The sequence below is a fragment of the Falco naumanni genome, chromosome 6 (genome assembly GCF_017639655.2).
Source record: "Falco naumanni isolate bFalNau1 chromosome 6, bFalNau1.pat, whole genome shotgun sequence".
NCBI classification, from domain to species: domain Eukaryota; kingdom Metazoa; phylum Chordata; class Aves; order Falconiformes; family Falconidae; genus Falco; species Falco naumanni.
The window spans coordinates 43,654,617-43,674,584 of NC_054059.1; the positions used below are offsets into that span (position 1 = coordinate 43,654,617).

General features: G+C 40.9%; 2 protein-coding genes across 2 annotated transcripts in view; both read left to right on the top strand.

Moving 5' to 3' along the window:
- Window positions 1-8,476, top strand: part of RAB32 (RAB32, member RAS oncogene family) — a 28,035-nt gene extending 19,559 nt beyond the window's left edge. Inside the window, exon 3 of the mRNA XM_040598470.1 lies at window positions 666-8,476. Coding sequence (XP_040454404.1) covers window positions 666-815 — 150 coding nt within the window. The 3' untranslated portion in view covers window positions 816-8,476. The remainder of the gene's footprint in view (window positions 1-665) is intronic.
- A 1,839-nt stretch (window positions 8,477-10,315) lies between these two features.
- ADGB (androglobin) overlaps window positions 10,316-19,968 on the top strand; it is a 117,492-nt gene continuing 107,839 nt past the window's right edge. Inside the window, exon 1 of the mRNA XM_040599405.1 lies at window positions 10,316-10,506. Within this exon, the coding sequence (XP_040455339.1) occupies window positions 10,430-10,506 (77 nt within the window). The 5' untranslated portion in view covers window positions 10,316-10,429. The remainder of the gene's footprint in view (window positions 10,507-19,968) is intronic.

Consider the following 19,968-nt stretch of genomic DNA (forward strand, 5'->3'; position numbering starts at 1 on the left):
GCAATTACAAATGTGGCAGCCCTGTAGTGAGCTAACAGGTGGACCGGCCAGGTCAAAGCTGTGGCTAAAGGCCTCTTGCCACTGGCCAGCTTGGCGCCTCAGTAACTGAGATATCTAGTAAGGTATTTCATCAGGGTATCCTGCATGCACACCCTCTCTAGAGTGTGTGTGAAGGTACTTTTCAAAGAATGCACAAGAAAATGTAGAGTGGCTTGATGAGGCAACCTGATTTAGGTGGGGGTTTGAGGCTGATAGAAAATGTCCTTTTAAATAAGTGTATCCAGACTGCAGCAGAAGTAGAAAAAGGCCCCAAAACATAGAATACTACTATGAACAGTGTAATTGCCTATTATCTTTGGTAATGCAGAAATGCACTTTGGCATTTGTGAGTCTTCCAAATGCAGGTGACACTTATCCCCAAACTGCCTACTGGATTAGAGTTGAAGTATTCTGTTTGTAATATGGATGAATACCTTTGTCTCAAACCTTTCTGGTAATTTTTTTCAGAAAGCAAGTGTATGAGCAATGACCTATGAATTTAAGCTGTTTGTGTCATGCTGATGAGACTGTAGAAGATTTTTTTTTTTTTGTTTGGCCAGCTTCTAACAGGAATGTGTGACTAGTTAAGAAAAACAAACTGAATTCTTTGCTTTCAACATTTCTAGGACAACATCAACATAGATGAAGCTGCTCGATTCCTGGTGGAAAACATCCTTGCCAACTACAAAACCTTTCCTAATGAAGAGAATGATGTGGGGAAACCAAAACTGGACCTAGACCCATTGAAAGCAGAGAGTAAATCACAGTGCTGCTAGTGCTACCACCATTCAAAAATGTGATGGGATGAGCAGCAAGACTGTTCCTGAAATCAAACTGCTGCTATGGTGCTGTGTTGTGACAATCCATATGGGGTGTCTGGTGTTATCTGAATAGGTGATTCTTGTGGGTGTTTACATATTCTTGTTTAGTGTGAAATGAGTATCTTGTGAGTTATCATTCCACTTGCTTGAGTGGCTGCATCTAAGTCTGATTAGTGTCGTCTTACTTGAGAACATAAGGTAGCATTTATACTCCTAAAAAGGAACAAAGACAGCATTCAGTGTCTAGTTTGCTTCTAGGACATATGCTACATTCCAAATAGGACTAATCTGTCATGGTTTTAGCTGAGTAGACACTTGCACCTTTAAACTTTTTCCTTTGTCACCAGTAATGTCCCACTTCAGCCTTCTTGCCTACACACTTGTTCCTATTTATTATCCCCCACCATAAGGATCTGTCTCATTACTAGTTCCCCTGGACTGAGACATCCCAGAAATCTTGAAGGGACCAATAACAGATGGGAGGCATTTTAGTGTGCTCACTAAAACTGAGTGAAGTAGATGGGTTGTACCACTGAGTAAGAACAAGGTGGGTAAATTATTGTATTTAAGAGGGGAAAGGTATAGTTATAGAGATACTAACAAAAATGCATCTCCAGCCATTTAAGGCAGAGTAGTTTCAACTAATACTTTACACATGAAACACATTAATGAATACAGTTGTACAACTGAGGCACATAGTTATGGTAACCTCATCCAAATGCATAACCAATAACTTTTACATGCACTAACACTGAAAGCTTTACCAAGAGTTCAAAAACTAAATATCTTAATTTCCTGTGATAATGAGCTTGCTCCTTTTTCCTTCTGTCTTGAGATGGTCCCGAGTACTGTGAGAAAGGAGAGAGGTCTTGAAGGAAATAGCTTAACTGGTTCTTGCTAGCCTATCAAAAAAACCCCACAAAACTGCCAAGCTCAATCTTGTTCAGTTTTAGAACAGTGCTGCGCTTTTCTGACTACTTAGAGCTGGTGAATTGGCTTACTAGTTTGTAATTTTATATGCAGGGATGCTTATGTTTCCTCATTATAACTCCTATGTATTTTTGGCAGCAAATGAAGATCAAAAGGATTAGGGAGATTTCATGGTTCTTGAATACATTTTGGAACTCTGGCTCTGCTTGGCTGAAAGGCTTTGAAGCTCAGTTTTAATTTAAAGGTTTCTTCTGTCCTGGTACCTCACTGCTGCTGACTTCAGAAGTCTTATCTTGCTTGGTCTCATGGTGCTGATGTTTAAACATAAACATGAAGTATGTGCCAGATTGGATATACTCTTAATCTGTATTGAGACTTCCTAGGCTGTTTCTTCTAAAGAGTAACATACTTTTTAAGTGACAGATCTATTTGGGCATCTTATGAATGTTGTTGGTGTATGCTTTTGAGAACATGAATCTTCACAGGTGTCCCATCCTATACACAAATGCTTTCATTGACATTTGGAAACAACTTTGTCTTCTATTAGTTGCAATTTAAAATAAGCCTTTGACATAGCCACAGTAAGGCTTGACAAAGCTTGGGAAAGTTGTTTCAATGCTTGACTGTCCCCTGAGAGTTTATCTAGCCTGAATCTTTTGAACTTTGTCCATGGTCTCTTATCCGCCTATCATGGGCCACTAGATGGACAAGATGGACAAGAATGTGTCCACTAGGCTTGTGCAGATTTACTGGATGCTTAAAGCTTGATTGCTACTTTAAATTTTAAGCCTGTAGCACTTCAGAAAGGAAGCTGTACCCCATCCATGTTCCTTGCTTGCTGGCTTGTTTGTATTGGTAACTTTTCTAGGTAACCTGGAACTACTGTAACCTTCCTATTCAGTTACTTAAACAACTCCATTTAGATTGTAACCTCATTTTTAATAAGCTGTTTAATCTCCAGTATATTGTCTTTTTCTACACTCCAATTACAGGGGCGCAAATCCAGTAACTAGCCAGTGGAATATGTGCATAGCCTGTTTACTTGATGCTTCTTGACTAGATCAAAACATGATAAATCTTGATAACCAGTCAAACAAGATGCAGTTTCATGTTCACTTGGCTTCAACTGTAAGTTTACTGAGCTCATGAAATATTACATGAAGTATGTTACTAATGGGCAAAAAAAGGCCAATTCTTGAGTCTTTCTAGCATGGCTTAGAATGTTGGTCTACATTCACATGCTGGTTCTTTAAATATCTGCTTTACTGGGGAAACTGCTAGTGGAGGTAGATTTTTTTTTTTTTTTTCCGAATGGCTATTGTGTTTTTTCTTGTTTTTTAGTTTTCAGATTCAACAGCAAAATGAGAACTAAGCTTCAGGACTCTACCTGAATGCATGAATCTCATCTGGGTCCTGTTGGTGACAATGTAATCCTATGCAGTTTATTTTCAATAATGTCTAAATTTCTGGTTGAAAAGCTATTGCTTATGCTTAAGCACTTCTTTGTTCTGTATATAGCTTGTGTTTTTCTAAAGCTCTACATGGCCATGATTTTCAAACGGTGTCGGAGTTACACTAGGTTTGATACAGGTTGTCACTGACTGGAGAAGCTGAGGCAGGGTGAAGTTCAGGAACTACCATTATAAAAAATAAAAACCTAAATGTTTAAAGTGACTGTGCAGATTGTATTACAGAGCAAACTCTATTTCCGAAGCCTAGTGGCATGAAAACCAATTTCTTCTACCTGCATGTTGGTGTGTTTTGCTTTTCTTTCACCTTTTGGGGGTGGGGGGTGGAAGGGATGAGGGGAGTTTGAGCTTTAATAAATGGCTAGTTTTCTGTGGTGTTACAAGCTGCACGTTCCTTGGGGGGAGCATCATGATACATGAGGCTTCTGGGTGGCTTAGGAAATCTGATCCAGCCTGAAGGTGAAAACTGTAAGAAAAGACTAGCATTTTAGCCTGAAGAAGGGAAAGGGAGCATCTCCCTGGAGGAGAATGAAACTGTATTTTCTGGAAAAGTGTTTAGGTAAAATAAACTAATCATGAAAACCTGTCCTAATGAAGCAAATAACTTTAAATTTCTATGTATCTTTCAAATCAGACAGACCCGATTTAATTTCAGACAACTAAGTGAAGTGTCAAATGTAATTTGGTTTATATGTACAGAATATATAGTGAAGTAATAATTTCAATCAGATGAACAGAGGCCCCATGCTATTTCATTTCATTATCTCCTGCAATCTGAAATATGTCAATCCTAAAGGAGAAAGTACATGATTTGCTAGTCCCTATATTTAAGGGACAGCTTTGAGATTAAAAACTTGAGTAAAAAATCTGAACCAAGGCCTCAGTAAGATGTCTTTCCTGGCATGTTTCCATCAACTATGTAAAGGCTGGAGATGGCATATAGTCTTCCTGGATTGTAGTTGTGCAGTATGTCTGTGCAGCAAATGCCAAGTCAGCCTCTGTTCGCTTAAAAAGTTTAATGAGGCATTACAGTTGCTGAGAAAACTAGAAAGGAGTTAGAGCAATTAGTGATCTTTCAGTGTGGGATTTTCTAGGTGTATCTTAACTGCAGTAGTAGAACACAAGCTATTCCCAGCTCAGTTTTGTTTGTTTAAATGTTGTGTCAGACCTATTGAACTGTAATAGCCTTCAGCCTCCTTAAATTGAACAAATACTTGTTCACCTGTAGTGATTAATTGCTGGGGAATAGTATGAGTCATTCCTAAAGGCTCACTGCTTGAGTAACCATTTGATATACAGTGATAGGACAACATAATGATAAAAAGTATGTGCAGTAGAACTGCGGTATTAGATGGTGAAACATTTTGCTCTTAAAAACCATTGCTCCCTTATCTTTGTAGTCTTAACCTCTTGACAGTGACCTTGGTTCCAAAACAGAGAACTGGCTACCTCTTCTCTTTACAGAACACCTTATGTGGTATAGAAACACAGTCCTCTAAGTATGTGTATGCCTTCGTCCTTCGTATAATGAATTGCTAAAGAATTTAAGAAATGTGGGTAGCAGTGTACTTTCAGGAGTAAAAAAAAAAAAAAATAACAAAATGCCAGTGAGATACATAATGATTCTGAATTGAAATGTCATTCACTTGACAGTGCACAAAACATAATTTCAAAGTTTTGTCCTGCAGCAGTATGTTCCTTATTCTCACTATTTTTCTATATGAAGAATAATCTAGTGAAGATCATGTGAAAGAAATTGTGCCTGTATTGTACATTACCATCATAAAGCTCTGTTTGTAAGATCTTTGCTGTGTCTAACCAGGGTGGAAGTACTTTTGGTGTATTTTTAAATACATGATTATGGACTGTTTTATAACCCACCTAAGATAGCATTCATTTAGTGAAAATTTCTAGCTTAGATGTTCTATGTGGCTTACACACTTGTATGAATACATTCTACTAGATGGGGTTTTTCTCATTTCAGTCTGTGTACCTACAAATGCTTCCTGCCCCAAGTACCTTAGAAACTTCCTCTTTTAGGTAGAAATGATGTTTCAGATAGCTTTAGCTTGGAAAGTGTAAAAGTAGAGGGCCAGCATCTCAATATTCATTCTTTTTTTTTGCAAAGATAATATAAGTATAGTGATCTTGCATCTTTTTACCACTGGATAAATCATCATGTGGCCTGAGCTCTAAATGAAATTAAAATATGCAGGATTCCTGGCCTTATTGATCTTAACTTGTAACTGGGAGTAAAAGGTAGCTGATAAAATGCCACGACATGTCATATTAAGCTATTTTATCTGTCGCTTACAGGTTCTAGGAGGTAAGGTGTTCAGTGTTTTGATAAAACATAGACTTCTGTTCTGCTTCACCTTTTTTTTTTTTTTAACTTAAGAAATTTTAACCTCTTTATTATAATGACCCTTCTGAAAGCTTAAGTTATGCTGGTAATTATTGGTCCTGTTAGAAAGCTCATGGCTCCCTAAAGGTTAAAGATAGCATGGGCATCCTGCTAACTCTGTTTCTAAACTCCTCTGCCCTTTACTGGTATGTATCAAAGTAGTATGCAGCATCCATCCAGAATAATGGACTGTCAACATTTACCATTCAGATGGGTTTGGTTTGAACTTTGGTTCAAAAGTGTACTGTAGGCTATGCTACTAGGGACACATCTATTGCCATTGTTCTTATTATGGCCAAGCATCTATGGTGAGTGACTTCTAATTGACAGTGCTATCCCAGCACTAATGTAGCAAAATACCTGCCCCACTGGGATACGTTCAGTATTAACTTTAATATGCCTCAAACATGATTTTATATTCAGTCAGTATCTATTCAGTACAGTACAACACTGAAATAGTTGTATGCAAAGATTACGTCTAGTCTCTTTTCCCTGGACAGCATCTGGCTGGTTGAAGAAGCTATTGCTTCTATGGATATGTGTACAGGCTGTATTGGATTTGCATGGCAATGTTTTGGTAGCAGGGGGATACAGAGGGGGCTTCTGTGAGAAGCTGCTAGAAGCTTCCCCCATGCCAGCCGGCTCCAAGGTAGACCTATTGCTGGCCAAGGCTGAGCCTGTCAGCAATGGTGGTAGAGTAGTGCCTTTGGGATAACGTATTTAAGAAGGCAGGGTGTGTGTGTGGGTGTGTGTGTTAAAAAACAAAACAAAACAAAAAAACAAACCAACCACAAACCACCAGAAACCAGCAACTGCCATGGGAGTGAAGAGTGAGAAATGTGAGAACAAGACTCTGCAGACACCAAAGTCAGTGAAGGAGGGGCAGGAGGTACTGCAGGCACTGGAGCAGATTCCCCAGCAGCCCGCGGTGAAGCCCAGGCTGAGGCAGGCTGTCCCCTCAGCCCCGGGAGCCCACGGCGGAGCAGATCCCCCCGCAGCCCGTGGGGACCCCACGCCGGAGCAGGGGGATGCCCGCAGGAGGCTGTGACCCCGCGGGCAGCCCGCGCTGGAGCCGGCTCCTGGCAGGGCCTGTGGCCCCGCAGAGGGGTGAGCCCAGGCCGGGGCAGGGCTGCTGGCCGGGCTGTGACCCCGCGGGTGCCTGTGGACCTGTGCCGTGAGGGACTGCATCCCATGGGAGGGGGACCCACACTGGAGCAGTTCATGGAGACTTACAGCTGCTTGTGGTTAGCTTCAGTCTGTCTGTTCAAGAATGGTTTTGCTCAAGTTCAGTTCCCTGTCCTGTCACTTCAGCAGCCAACTGTTCCTCTCTTCCCAAGCTCTATTACATGCTGCAGGGTTTCCTTTTTCTCAGGCATTGCTGACCTCCGCTCACAATCTCACCTTTTCTGATCACCCTTCACTTTTCCGATCCTTCACTGCCTGCTGTTCCTGAAATGCCAGCCCACTGCTGTCCTCCTTCGTTTACCATTTCACACTGACCTGTACCTTCCTTATCTCACTCCCACCTACTCTTTCACTTAGTAAATAAGCAGAAGAGTAGTAAAGCAAGAACACTCTTTTTAATGGTCTGCTAAAAGAATGAATTTCAGAACCTAGATTTTCCTATTCTTTGATAAAAGAAATGGAAAAAAAAAAAATCTCCAAAACCCAAACCAAAGAAAATGAAAATTCATTCTACCCCTCTTTCATCTTTTATCTAACTTTGTTGCAACCTCTTGCTTGAAGATACAGCATCTGTTCTTACAGAAGCTTCTGTGTCTAACTTTAACCCTTTTTTTCATGGAAATCTTCCCAAAACCACAGAATGGGTAAGGTTGAAAGTGGTCTTAGGATATTGTGTAGTCCTACACCAATGGTCAGAGCTTAAGCAGGTTGTTCATGGCCATGTCCAGTTTGATGAAGACTCCACAGTCTCAATGGAAAACCTGTTCCAGTGTTAGATCACCCTCACTGTAATTAAAAAAATAAATAATTTAAGAGGAATTTCCTGAATCTAAATTTTCATACTGTCTCTGATCCTGTCGCTGGGCATCTCTGAGAAAAATCTGAGTGTCTTTACTCTCCCATCAGGTATTTCTACACGTTAAGCTTTGCCCCCTCTACTACACTCCCAGGCCTTCTCTTTCAGGCACTTTCTCTTATTCTGGAATCCTTGTGTCTGCTGTAAAATCAAAGGAGAGTCAACTTTGAGCAGTCTGAGCTCCAAGACCCCTGAGAGGGGCTTTGGTAGTGTTCCTGTTCATAACAGTTGTTCTGCTCTTTCTCCAACTAGTATTTGTAGCTACAAAAGTGTGTGAAATATTTAAGACTAAAAGGCTGTTTTCCTGTGACTTGTGTGTGCTATAGCAGTTGACAATGTGATGGTTTAAGGGAAAAAATAAACAAGCCAGTGTTTTGAATTGTGTCTTAGAGGAATGGTGACCAGAATGCCACCCATCATCCATCGCTAACCAGTCCCTGTTATCTTAGTGTTTGTTTAGCTATGTCTCAATGGGTTCCTTCTTGTTTTGTTTTGTTGTCTTGTATATTCAGTTCACATTTTCCTACTGTAAGGCTGCCTCTACCCTAACAAGTTTTCCCTTCAGGGAGTGTCTGTCAGATATACTTTATGGCTTGAGACACTATGCCAGTGAAACAGCTGATTTGACCTTACAGATTCTTTGCCAGTTAGAAAACTAGCTTTTTTTAAAATTCAGATTAACTTCCCTTACCAAACAAGCTGCCCTTGTCATTCCTGTTAGGTTACGGAATTCTAAATTAAATTCTTGGATAAATAAAAAGATGTAACTTGATGGACGCAAAATTTGAGATCCTTTTTTTTTCTTCACAGAGCACCTAGGTACATGCTTGTAATGCCATCACTCCTGGCAAACAAAGTTATTGTAGAAGTTTATAGTAAAAGGTGCATTCTGAACTTCATACCTAGCAGCTATCATTTAACAGAGCCAAAGAATGAAGGGCTCTGTAGCTTACATATTCTCTTCTGATTTCTGTCTTCTGTCCTTCACCACCCAAAAATGTTTTGAGAGACAGATGCACACAAGTTTCAGTTACTTTTCTGTTGTCTTTCACATAATTGTATTACAAGAATTGTATTTGCTGGGATGCTGTAAACCTCACTGGTCATCTGCAATGGGATCAGAAAGGAAATTTTCCTACTAGGAAAACTTTCACAGGTGCCTCTCACACCTATGTTTCCTAGATACTTTTCCATAGTAGTTTCTCTGCCCAGTAAGTACAGGAAGGAAAGGGAACTCAGAGGAATAGACAATCATCACAGCTTATTTGAGGTGATTTTATCTGTATTCTGCTTCACAAACTCAGTCCTGTAAATTCCAGCCTCAGTCTGCAAGTTTGCGTCAGCACCCAGCCAGGTGTGGAGGTTAACAGCCCTGCACTGATACTGAAGTGGTAGCCAGCTGTTTGAGCTCACCTCTGTCTCTGCTATTACTCACCTGCATGCCCTGATCAATATTTGATAGTTAATTGTCTGAAAAAGAGACCAGCTGCTCAGTTTGAAAAGAAATAAATAAACCCGAAAAGTTTACTGGGTTCCCAAGTGAGAAGCGTCCCAAGGCGCCTTACTGAAAACGGATGCTGTTGGACATAATGCTGAAGGAAGTGCAAAGAAGTGGAAGAATTTTCCACTTTAAAATTTAGAAGTATATATCTAGCCTTCTGTCATCTTGATATAAATCAAGATCTGACATTTGTCTAAAATAAGCCTCTAGATGTAGCAACATCTGCATATTTTTCCTTGTATCTTTTGACCTACTCCTGCCCTCTGCAATTTGACAAATACATTTGCATTGATTTTTATATTTCAAAAAGACTTAGCTTGAGTAAGTGAAGAAGTATGTTCTGTTTTATCATGGATTTTTCATCACGCACTAGCGATTGGGAAATAGCAAATAGGTTAAGAGTCAGAAACAGGAGGTGTTGGCGACAACGTGATCTCAGGAATGTACCTGAAAGAGTCTGCTTCGTTTAGGCAAAGTTTGAGCTCCCGGCTGGTGTCAGAAGTAGCAGATTAATATTAGTTTTGCCTGACCTTTGTGGGACCCCATTGACTGCAGTAAACACAGCCTTTGTATCAGAAATTCATTAGCTGCATCATTTTGAAATAAAAAAAGAAAAGAAAGAAATTCTCGTTCCGGCTCTAAAATCTCTCGAGGCTCCAAGACTAATTCCTTTTTGCTTCCTTCTCATGCAGCTGGTATCTACTGGTATAAAAAACGGGGTGGGGGTAGGAGTGGAAATTCGATCATTTCAAGTCGGTGCTTTTTACGCTTGCTCTTCACTTGTTCAACGTAGTCATGCGATTAGAACATTTATAACTAAAATGCATTTTTCAAATGTCTACTTTTTTCCAAATTATTGTCTTCGCACAGACCCCGGCAGCCGCAGGGTAAGCCCCGAGGGCAGTGTCCTGTCGCTTTCCAAGCCAAGCCCCTCCCGCAGGCCACTGCACACCGGCCCTCGCTTCCCTGAACGCGGAGGCGGCGGCGCGGGGCCCGGCAGCCCCCGGGGTGGCGACGGGACGGGACGGGACGGGGCGTCACCCCTCAGCGGCCCCCGCCGCCCGCCCGCGCGCGCCCTCTCCCGCCCCTGCTTCGGCGGGTGGCACCTGCCGCCGGCCCGTTCCCGGTGCCGGGAGCGGGCTGGCCCCGGGGCGGCGCTGGAGCCGCTGCCTCCGGCGGGCCGGGTCGCCCGGCAACGCGGTGGACGCGGCGAGACCCGCGGCCATGGCCTCCAAGGGGAGCAAGAAGAAGGAGCTCGACAGCCGCAACGGCTCCGGGCTGCTGGGCGCCCCCGCCAGAGAGTAAGAGCCCGGGGGCGAAGGGGGGAGGCGCGGGAGGGGGGCTGCCCCCGGCCGGCCGCGGGGTGCGGGGTGCGGGGTGCCCCCCGGGAGCCACACCGGGGTGCGCGGCCGCTCCCGGGCAGGCGGCTCGGCCGTCTGGGGGCTTCCCCCGGGGCCGCCCCCCTCCCTCAGGCGCGGGCGGCCGGTAGGGCCCGGGGCTGGCAGCCCGCCGCCGCCTCCCGCGGGCACCGGCCGGGCTGCGGGCCTCCCCCCGTGAGGGCGAGTGGCCGGTGCTGAGGGAGCGCGGGTGCCCGTCACAGCGGCTTCAGCGGCCGGGGCGGCTGGGTGGCTCACAGGCGTCCTCCCCGCCGGGCAGGTGCGTACGCCCGTCCGGTGGCAGCGTCCCGCCGGAGCGGGCTGGGGCTCCTCCTGCCGCCCCTGTCCCCGCAGCCCCGGTGCCCGGCGGTGGCGGCCACGCTTCGCGACGTGGCAGTGGCTGTGTGCGGGGGGCGGCGCAGCTGCACCCGGCTTACGCGCAGGAGTTACGCGTTCGCTGAGGGGGTCGGTGGGGTTTCAAAGAAGCTCAAAGCTGCGAACAGGGGCAGTAGCAGCGGGAGCACACGGTCCCCGCCTGCAGCCGGTCACGGAGCTGAGCCGGCTGAAGATTCCAGAGCAAAATGGTTAATGACTCTTAGAGCACATGGGCTGTGTTTACAGAAGGGAAACACAATTCCCAGTGCCTTGAATGTTTGCTTTGTGTTATAGTGCATCTGAGGAAATTAAGTGTTCGTTTCTTAAATATTTCTTACGTATGAAAAATGTCTTAAATATTTCTTAAATCCCATTCATTTCTTAAATATCTCTCTGTAAATAGCATCTCTTGTGATATTTTCAAATAAATCACTGCTTGCTAGGTATTTGGTGTAATTTTGGATATTTACATGAAAATCTATATTTCTTCCTGCAAAGAAAATAAATAGGAAATATTGACTTTCTTTTGCTGTTGCTATTTTGACCTGAGAATTCTGTTTCTGTGTTTTGAGCAGCTTTCTTATCCTAAAGTGTGTAAGCCTGAGTGCATGGCACTGGCAGGATTCACATGATAAAGGTATCCAATGTATATGCTCATGCCCTTTTCTTCTTTGTCGTGCCATAAATAAAGGTTCCAGTGGTATCACTTATTTGTCTCTTGAAATCAATCTTCAGATGCCCTTTGTTCTTATTTCATGTTCCGTTACGCAGCCTTTGCTACAAAATAGTTTATTATTTCGTATTTTCATACTTGTTTCATATTTCACACCTTGATTCCTATTTTGGTAGCTTTTCAGTTGTTGCGAGCAGACAGTATCTTGATTTCCTCCTTTCTCCTCACTGCATCCCTTTGCTTAGGAACAACTTTTGTTTGTTGTCACCACAGCCATGCAGCCCCTCATATTTACTGCTTCAAGCTGTTTATCAGAATTTTTCTGAGGATCTATCTAAGCTGTTAGGGACACTTACTTTTTAGCGCTGTTAAAGAAAAAGAAGTATTTTCTTTCTTTTTTTCCAGCATATGTGAAACTGAATGTGCTGTCATCCAAAGATTTTGTCTAATATTTCAGATATGGTTCCCTAAGAGGCATTCTTAGTGTGAGAATTTTTAAGCTGTTCCATTAAATTAAGATACATCTTTTTTTGAAGTCTTCTTTTATAGTAAAATCGTTAATTCTCTCCTGTATCATACATAATAACTTGTAAAGGAATAATTCTTTTGGAGTTATTTGTATCAGAATAGCTAGAAGAGTATCTTCCTCTCTTTAGCACATTGTTACTTGAGACTTTATTAAATAAGACCACGATGCATAAAGTGTATTATAAGATTGTTTTCCCAGTGTCAACTGAGATGACAATATTTAATTAGAAACTATTTGAATGGTATTAAGGTTTACTGAAAGACCTCTGAAATGCAATCTAGGAGATACACTTGTGTTTTATTTGAAATCTCATGTTGGACCTAAAGGACAGGAGACATGATTTATCTCTCACTTTGCAATTATAAACTAATTGCAATGGAACTAATATCTAGCATATGCCAGTGTTAATTCAGTGTAAGCTACCGTCGTGGTTTAACCCCAGCTGGCAACTAAATACCACGCAGCCACTCGCTCACACACACCCCACCCCCCAGCAGGATAGGGAGGAGAATCGGAAAACGATAAAACTCATAGGTTCAGATAAGAACAACTTAATAATTGAAATAAAATATAGTAATAAAAATACAATAGCAATTGTAATGAGAAGGCAAGAGAGAAGAATAAAACCCAAAAGGATAAAAAGAAAACAAGTGGTGCACAATACAGTTGCTCAGCATCCCTTCCCAGTTTATATACTGAGCATGACATCCCGTGGTATGGAACAGCCCTTTGGCTAGTTAAGGTCACTTGTCTTGGCTGTGTCCCCACCCAGTTTCCCGTGCCCCTCCAGCCTTCTCACTGGCAGGGCCTGAGAAACTGAAAAGTCCTTGACTTAGTATAAACATCACCCAGCAACAACGAAAAACATCAGTATGTTATCAACATTATTGTCATGCTAAATCCAAAACACAGCTACTGAAAAGAAAATTAACTCTATCCCAGCCAAAACCAGGACAGCTATGAATCAGAGTTCAGGGGTTTTTACTCCCTTCACTGCAGCTATTTTACATTAAGTGTAGTAGCTCAAAGATGTCCTAGTGGTGGTTTACTGTCTTATGTTACTAGAATATGTAAGAAACCGTTACAATAACCTGATAGTAATGTAGAACCTTCATAACAGAGAATATAGAGCTTGTTTTAATTGTTTTCGCTAAGCCCATACCTTTTGTTTGAACTGTAGCATGTCTTTTGGGTTTATCTGCTCTGCCGTTGTGATAGAGTACCCATGTTGTAAAAAGGAGTAACTCTCAACAGCAAGCATCTAGATGTTTCAGTGCATGTGCTTTATACATTCCCATGTGATATCTTATTGTCCTGAACTATATGCAGGCATATGAAGAGATGACGTGACCTTTTTTTTTTAAAAAAAATAAAAAATCTTTGATGGAACAGCTTTTAGTATACAGAACCACCTCTGCATCAATCAATATTTTTATTAATATATATGTTACCAGAAATACTGGTAATGTAAAAGGGGAAACCAGGAAATTTGTGACTTTTTATAGTTCTGAAATATTAGTAAGGCCTTTTGGGTAGATGAATGGATGGATAATGTATTGCCAAGTTCAGCAACTGACCTGATAAACCTTCTTGTTTAAGCTGTCAGGAAAGATTTCAGTTCAGCATCCATTGAGCTATAGATAATGATCTTAAATCAAGGAAAGCTAGTGACAGCTTATTCTAAACTTTTGCATCAATAATTTTTTGTTTTGAAATGAAAAATTTACAGGAAAAAAGTTTTTCATGAAACAGTAGAGAATGGTGCTATAAAATATTTGAAAATCTGTGCTAGACTTTCAATCATGTTGTTTTGCTCCCTAAGTTTTAAGTGCTTTCTGGGTTGATTAAAGGCTCTATTCTACTGCAGTGTTCAGTCTTAGTAAGATCTCATCCTGCTGAAAACCCCCATGCATCTTAGTACTCTCTAGTCAAAGATCTGGGTGAAAATCTGGTTTCACTGAAATCAGTGAAAATTGTTGACAGTGGGGAACTGAACAGAGTGAGGCTCAAAGTTTACCCTTGAGAACACTTTTGATGCCTTGAATAGCCTTTCTTCTTGCTTGACCTTTTTTCCCAGATGGATTGGGATTTATAGCCCAAACCCAGTATCAAAAACATACTTTAGCATTCTTAGTCCCTCTGAAAGGACCGAACATATTTCTTTTCTTTAGTTATGCTATGTGCCAGTAGTCTCCAAACTGTTTTGATCATGCAGCTCTATCAGTAAAAAAATTTTGAGCAACCCCTCCAATATATGTTTGCTTGTTTATCTACAAGTTACATGCATGCAGTACTGAAGTTCTAATGTTACCTTCCTTGTGCGCACATCCCACTTTGGAGACCGCTGATATAAGCCACAGAATTTCTATGGAGAGAACAAGCAGCTAGGCAGTTTCAAGTTTTGAGCTACAGTCTGCTAAAGTGTACAGGGAGCTTTTTATTTGGATGAGGCTTATGTTCAAAGTGGTGATTTATGCAGAATGGGGGCTATGTCTCATTTTTCAATTTTCAACATTGCTTCTAGAGTGCTTTCCCCTTTGTCATAGGATTTGTGATGTCAGAATGCTGGGAATGCAATTGATAGCAGACAGATTGATGTGTTATTTATTTAGAAATGGAAAGATGCTGTATAGTAAGGAATATCTGTTTTACAGTAAAGACATTCTGTGTTTGGAGGTCCATGAGAAGACCAAGAAAAGAATGTCATTCATTTCCTAGAAAGTACAATTCTAGCCCATTCTCATTCAGAGAATGTTCAGTTTTCTGATTTAAGGCCAGATCTGTAGTCAAGAAAAATCAGAAGAGTACCAAGTTAATTCTGCAGGAGTCCACTCTGGGACAAAATGATTAGTACTGGTGCTCTTAGTATTTGTAATTGTTGAGAAAAACTGCTGAACATGGTGATAAAACAATCGTACTGTGACCCTATGACTTAAACCTCATCTTGGTTGGTAATCCTTGTGTTGGACAGATGTGTTTCCTAGATAATGATTTTCTCCTAATCGTAGGCAAGTGTTAGTAGTGATTATAAATATTTTATCAGAGGCAGTGTACCAAGTCTTCTTTTAGTGGGCTGTGGAAATTAGAAGTAAGTCTTATACACACACTGTAAGATTGGAGCTGTGTTCATTGGAGATACGACAATTACTTACTAGGTATTTCCTTGACATCTGTTCATGTTCATTCTGTTACCCAGCTTGTTCAGTGTATTTGTGAGACAGAGACAACTTCTACTGTACAAATTTTGTGTAAATGAGGAATTAAATAATGTTGCTATTTCTGTATCTGAAAGAGGGATGGATGTGTGCAGGCAGCCTGAGAAAATGTTACCTTGTAAGTTTAGTGTTCTGTGGTAATTGCAAGTTAGGTTTTCCCTGAGTATCTCGCTTTTATTTTTGAATACAACTTGCAGTTGCAGCGATAAAAATGTCAGAAATATTTTGTCTTTTTGTCTAGTATTATCTTTCTGATAGTAAATGATACTTGGTTTATATGTCTGTAATAATTGAAATACCAAATAGAAATATCAGTAGTATAGAAAAGGAAGAAGGCTAAACATTTTTAGAAATAATTTATTAAAAAAAAATTCTGAGATCTGGCAGTGCCTACCATGAAGAATTACAGTGTTATAATTCCAACATTAATGCAAAAGCTCTCTGGGAGTAATGTGTACAAACATCTGGGCAATACATTTTGATCACCTTAAAATTACTTTGCTTGATTTCTAGTGAGATCAGGCATCTTTTTCCCCTGCCAATTCCTATAGCAGTCAGCACAGTACATCTGCGCTGTGGAAAGTCAACAAGGATTACTGGTGGATATATTGCAGTGCTGGAGTGGGACCTCAGAAGCATATGGAGAAGGCAGGAAAATTCCTTTGGACTCACTAAGTCAGACATAATGTGTGGATCTCCGCAGGATGCTCCATTGGGTCTCTCTTCATTACTGCTTTCTAATTAGGTAGCAATTCCCTGCAGGAGCTAGGCAGTTGCTAGAGATGACAGGTTGAATAGCTCAAAAGAACTGCTGTCCTTACAGCTTTTCTTAATTGCACCATTAGAGGCCACTGAGAATCTGATCTTTCCCAGGTTTCAATGACTATAGTGAATTGGAATTGATGTCTTTGTCAGCACTGAGAGAGATTCTGGCTAGTAAGAATGGATAATGAATTTAAATGCTTTTAAAATGAATTTGATGAAGCTTTATGCCATCACGCCCAATCTTTTGAATTAAACTTGAGTCATCAGCATCTATCTGAATTAGGGTTTGGGTTATTAGATACAAAGGTGAGAAATTAATGGTCAGTGCCAAGAGAAGCAAATGATTTATGGTTAATTGTGGCACAGGCAGAGGTCACCATGATCATAGTAGTGCTAAAGTTCTTTTTAAGGAGAGCAGTAGCTAAGAGCAATATTTACTGCTAATGGATTCTTCAGGACCTGCAGACACAGGCTGAAGCCTGGCCTAGCTGGAAGAAATTATTTAAGGTTAGTTGTATGCCTGACTGATTGCAATGAGTAGCAGGTTGATGCACTGTTGTTGTACAGTGGGTTGCTGCACCAAAGCCTAGGATTCCGTAACGTTTCTTGTTAAGACTAAATGCTGGGACAGTAAGAACAGGGGGAAAAAAAACAGTGTCACTGCTTGCTCATACTTGTATTCTCATATATAAGGATTCAGCCATAGCTTGTGACTGAGGTTTTATCCACCACCAGCATGTGTTCCTCATGTAAATATTCTTCAGGTTTAGGCTATAGCAGTGGTCTAGAAAACACAGACTGAACAGATTAATTTTTTTATGTTTTGGGTGGGGCTTGCTAAGTTAACTGAAGTTTGGGAAGGCAAGAGCCAAGGTCTTGTAGATGACAGCATGGTGGTTGAACTTGAAGCTACTTTTAGTGTTGTACTGGAGCAGTTGTGTTTGTTAGTCTGAAGTTTTAATGAGCACTAAAAATTTACATGGGGTCATGGAACAAGTCCACGGAAAAGAAAGTGTTTGAAGATTATATAAATGCATAGCAACCCCATCTAGCTCAGGAAGTGCTTAATCTAAAAATGACTGGAGACTATTAAAATATTAGAGAAATACACAACATATGCCTTTATGCTCTTCATAGGCTTTCAGTTGCGAGTATTGCTTGAGGCAAGCTGTTGGGCTGTAGTTCACTCTTGCTCTGACTCAGTACTCCTGTTCTTATGTTGTGGTGCAAGAAGGTGGCTCAGTGGTATATCTTTGTCTTGCAAAATATGTTGCTCTATTATTTTAAAAGTTACTTAGATTTGTATCATAGAATCATAGAATGGTTTGGTTTGGAAGGAACCTTAAAGATCATCCAGTAAACATCTCATACATCTAGTGTGTAGATGCTTATGCATGTTTTTGACCTTGCATGAGCTTCAGAGATGAGTGTGGTGTGGCTTCTGAGGTTTGAAACAGAGTTAAGATGTTCTACAAAAGACATTGAGGATACTAGTCCCAATTTTTGCAATTTTTGGTTTAGGCATATCCATTTTACGGTTATTCTACCCCATTTCTTGGAAACTGGGCTGTCTTTAAAAATACAGTTAGTTTTGAGGTTGTGGTTATGATAAACATAATGTTCAAGCTGAAAACCTCCTAATGTCATGGTTTAACACCTGTAGGCAGCTCAGCCCCACATAGCTCTCACTTACTCCCCCTCCCCAGCAGATGGGGGAGGGAATCCAGGTTAAAAAAAACAACTCATGGGTTGGGATGAAGACAGCTTAATAGGTAAAGCAAAAGCCACACACACAAGCAAAGCAAACCAAGGAATTCATTCACCACTTCCCATCGGCAGGCAGGGGTTCAGACATCACCGGGAAAGCTGGGCTCCATCATACCTAATGGTTCTATGGGAAGACAAATGCTGTAACTCCAAATGGCTACCTCTTCCTTCTTTCCCCAGCTTTTGTTGCTGAGCATGACATCATATGGTAAGGAATGTCCTTTCGGTCAGTTGGGGTCAGCTGTCCTGGCTGTGTCCCGTCTGTCTTTCTTGTGCACCCTCAGCCTCCTCACTGGTTAGGCAGTGAGAAAAGCAGAAAAGGCCTTGGCTCTGTGTAAGCACTGCTCAGCAATAACTGAAACATCCCAGTGTGATCAACACTGTTTTCATCCTGAATCAAAAACATAGCCTTGTACAAGCTAATGTAAAGAAATTTAACTCAATCGTAGCCAAAATCAGTACAGCTAGTTACTGGACTTTGCAAGGGAAAGAACATTTATATGAAGAATTTTAAACCTTCACTGCATTCATAACCTTCTTTACAATTGTAACTGATAATGTATTACAAGATTATATATCTGTACTGCAAAGCTGCTTTTGGGTAACTTGGGAGGGTCTTATGTCTCAGATATCTCAGTTCAGATCCTTCCTAATCATACCAAATCATCACCAAAGCCAGTTAAGGCTCCACAAGAGTCTGGGAGCGAGCTGTGTTATAGCTGGAGTTACAGCAGTTGTTCATTTCCAGTTTGTAGCTACTGTCCTGATAATCCTGAGGAACAAGCGTTTTGAGATCATGGTCTTATTTAGCAGGCTGTTAATTGCAATCACTCCAAAGATAAACAAAATTCTTTTGTTATGAATGGCTGTCCAAAGTCTTTTGGAAGGGTTTATTGGCTGTTTGCATTACCAATATGACAAGGCATTTCCTGTTCTCTCAAGTAATTCAGAAGCAACATAAACCTGTAATGCCCCAAGATTCCAGGACATTCAGCTGCAGAATTGAAGGAAGAAGTATCTATGTAGCTTAAAATTTAACCATCTGAAATACTGAGCAAAGATGCCATTATGCACGTGCATGCTTTCCCCAGGCATACTAATGATCGTGGATAAATGTGTTATGATCTTAGGTTCAATTTGGGTGACATTCTTTGGTTCGTGATGGTTCTTCAGAAGTTATTTATTGTATCAATGTGCATCTGCAAACTCTTTTACTGTACTATTGACTAATAGCTAAGTTGTAATCTTAAGAAAAACTAGACATTACTGAAGAGTTTGCATTGTCCTTCCTGAGCATAAAATATAGGCTTTACATTTAGTGTCTTTTATTGTCCATTTGTTTTGTACATATTTCCAAGGCCAGTGTTTTTGTTTGTCTCAAAAATAAAGTTAAGCACACCTAGAATTTTCAGTATTAGCATTTTCTGGACAGGATGATGAAGATCTTGCTTTCAGCACCTGAGCTTCATTCATTCAAATGTTTCAGTGTGTAAACGCAGTACCACTTTAATCTACATAGTTAATTTGCTAGTACTTTCATATTTTCCCATTTGTTCTGCCTTTAACTTATGTTTAGTTTCATGCTTTGTGGTGAGACAGTGGGTTCTTATCAAAGTAAATATGATAAACGTATTAAAATAGCATATAAGCCAACTAGTAAGTTGAATTTTTTATTAAGTAGTTTAGATTTTAATTAGGAAATTATGTATTCAAGTTCGTATTCCTAATTAATTCTAATTAAAACAATGAACCCCTGAGAGCTCAGCCTACCCTGATCTGTAGATTTCAAACTTCATGGACTCATGGGCATGAAAACATTAAGTAATGTACCAGTGGCAATATCACACTAAATGCTGTGCTCTCTATTGGTCTTAGTTTTAGGTTTTGTTTCCATGGAACTCAAATCAGTGTCAGAGGATCTTGCAGGCAAACACTCTCCATGAGCCATTGGCTGGAGAAGGTGCAATACAAGTCTTAACTTCTATTACAACGAAGAGCATAATAGAGAAAAGCAGTTTTCAGCAGAACTATATAGCAGAAAAAGTGCTATCAAAAGAAGAAAA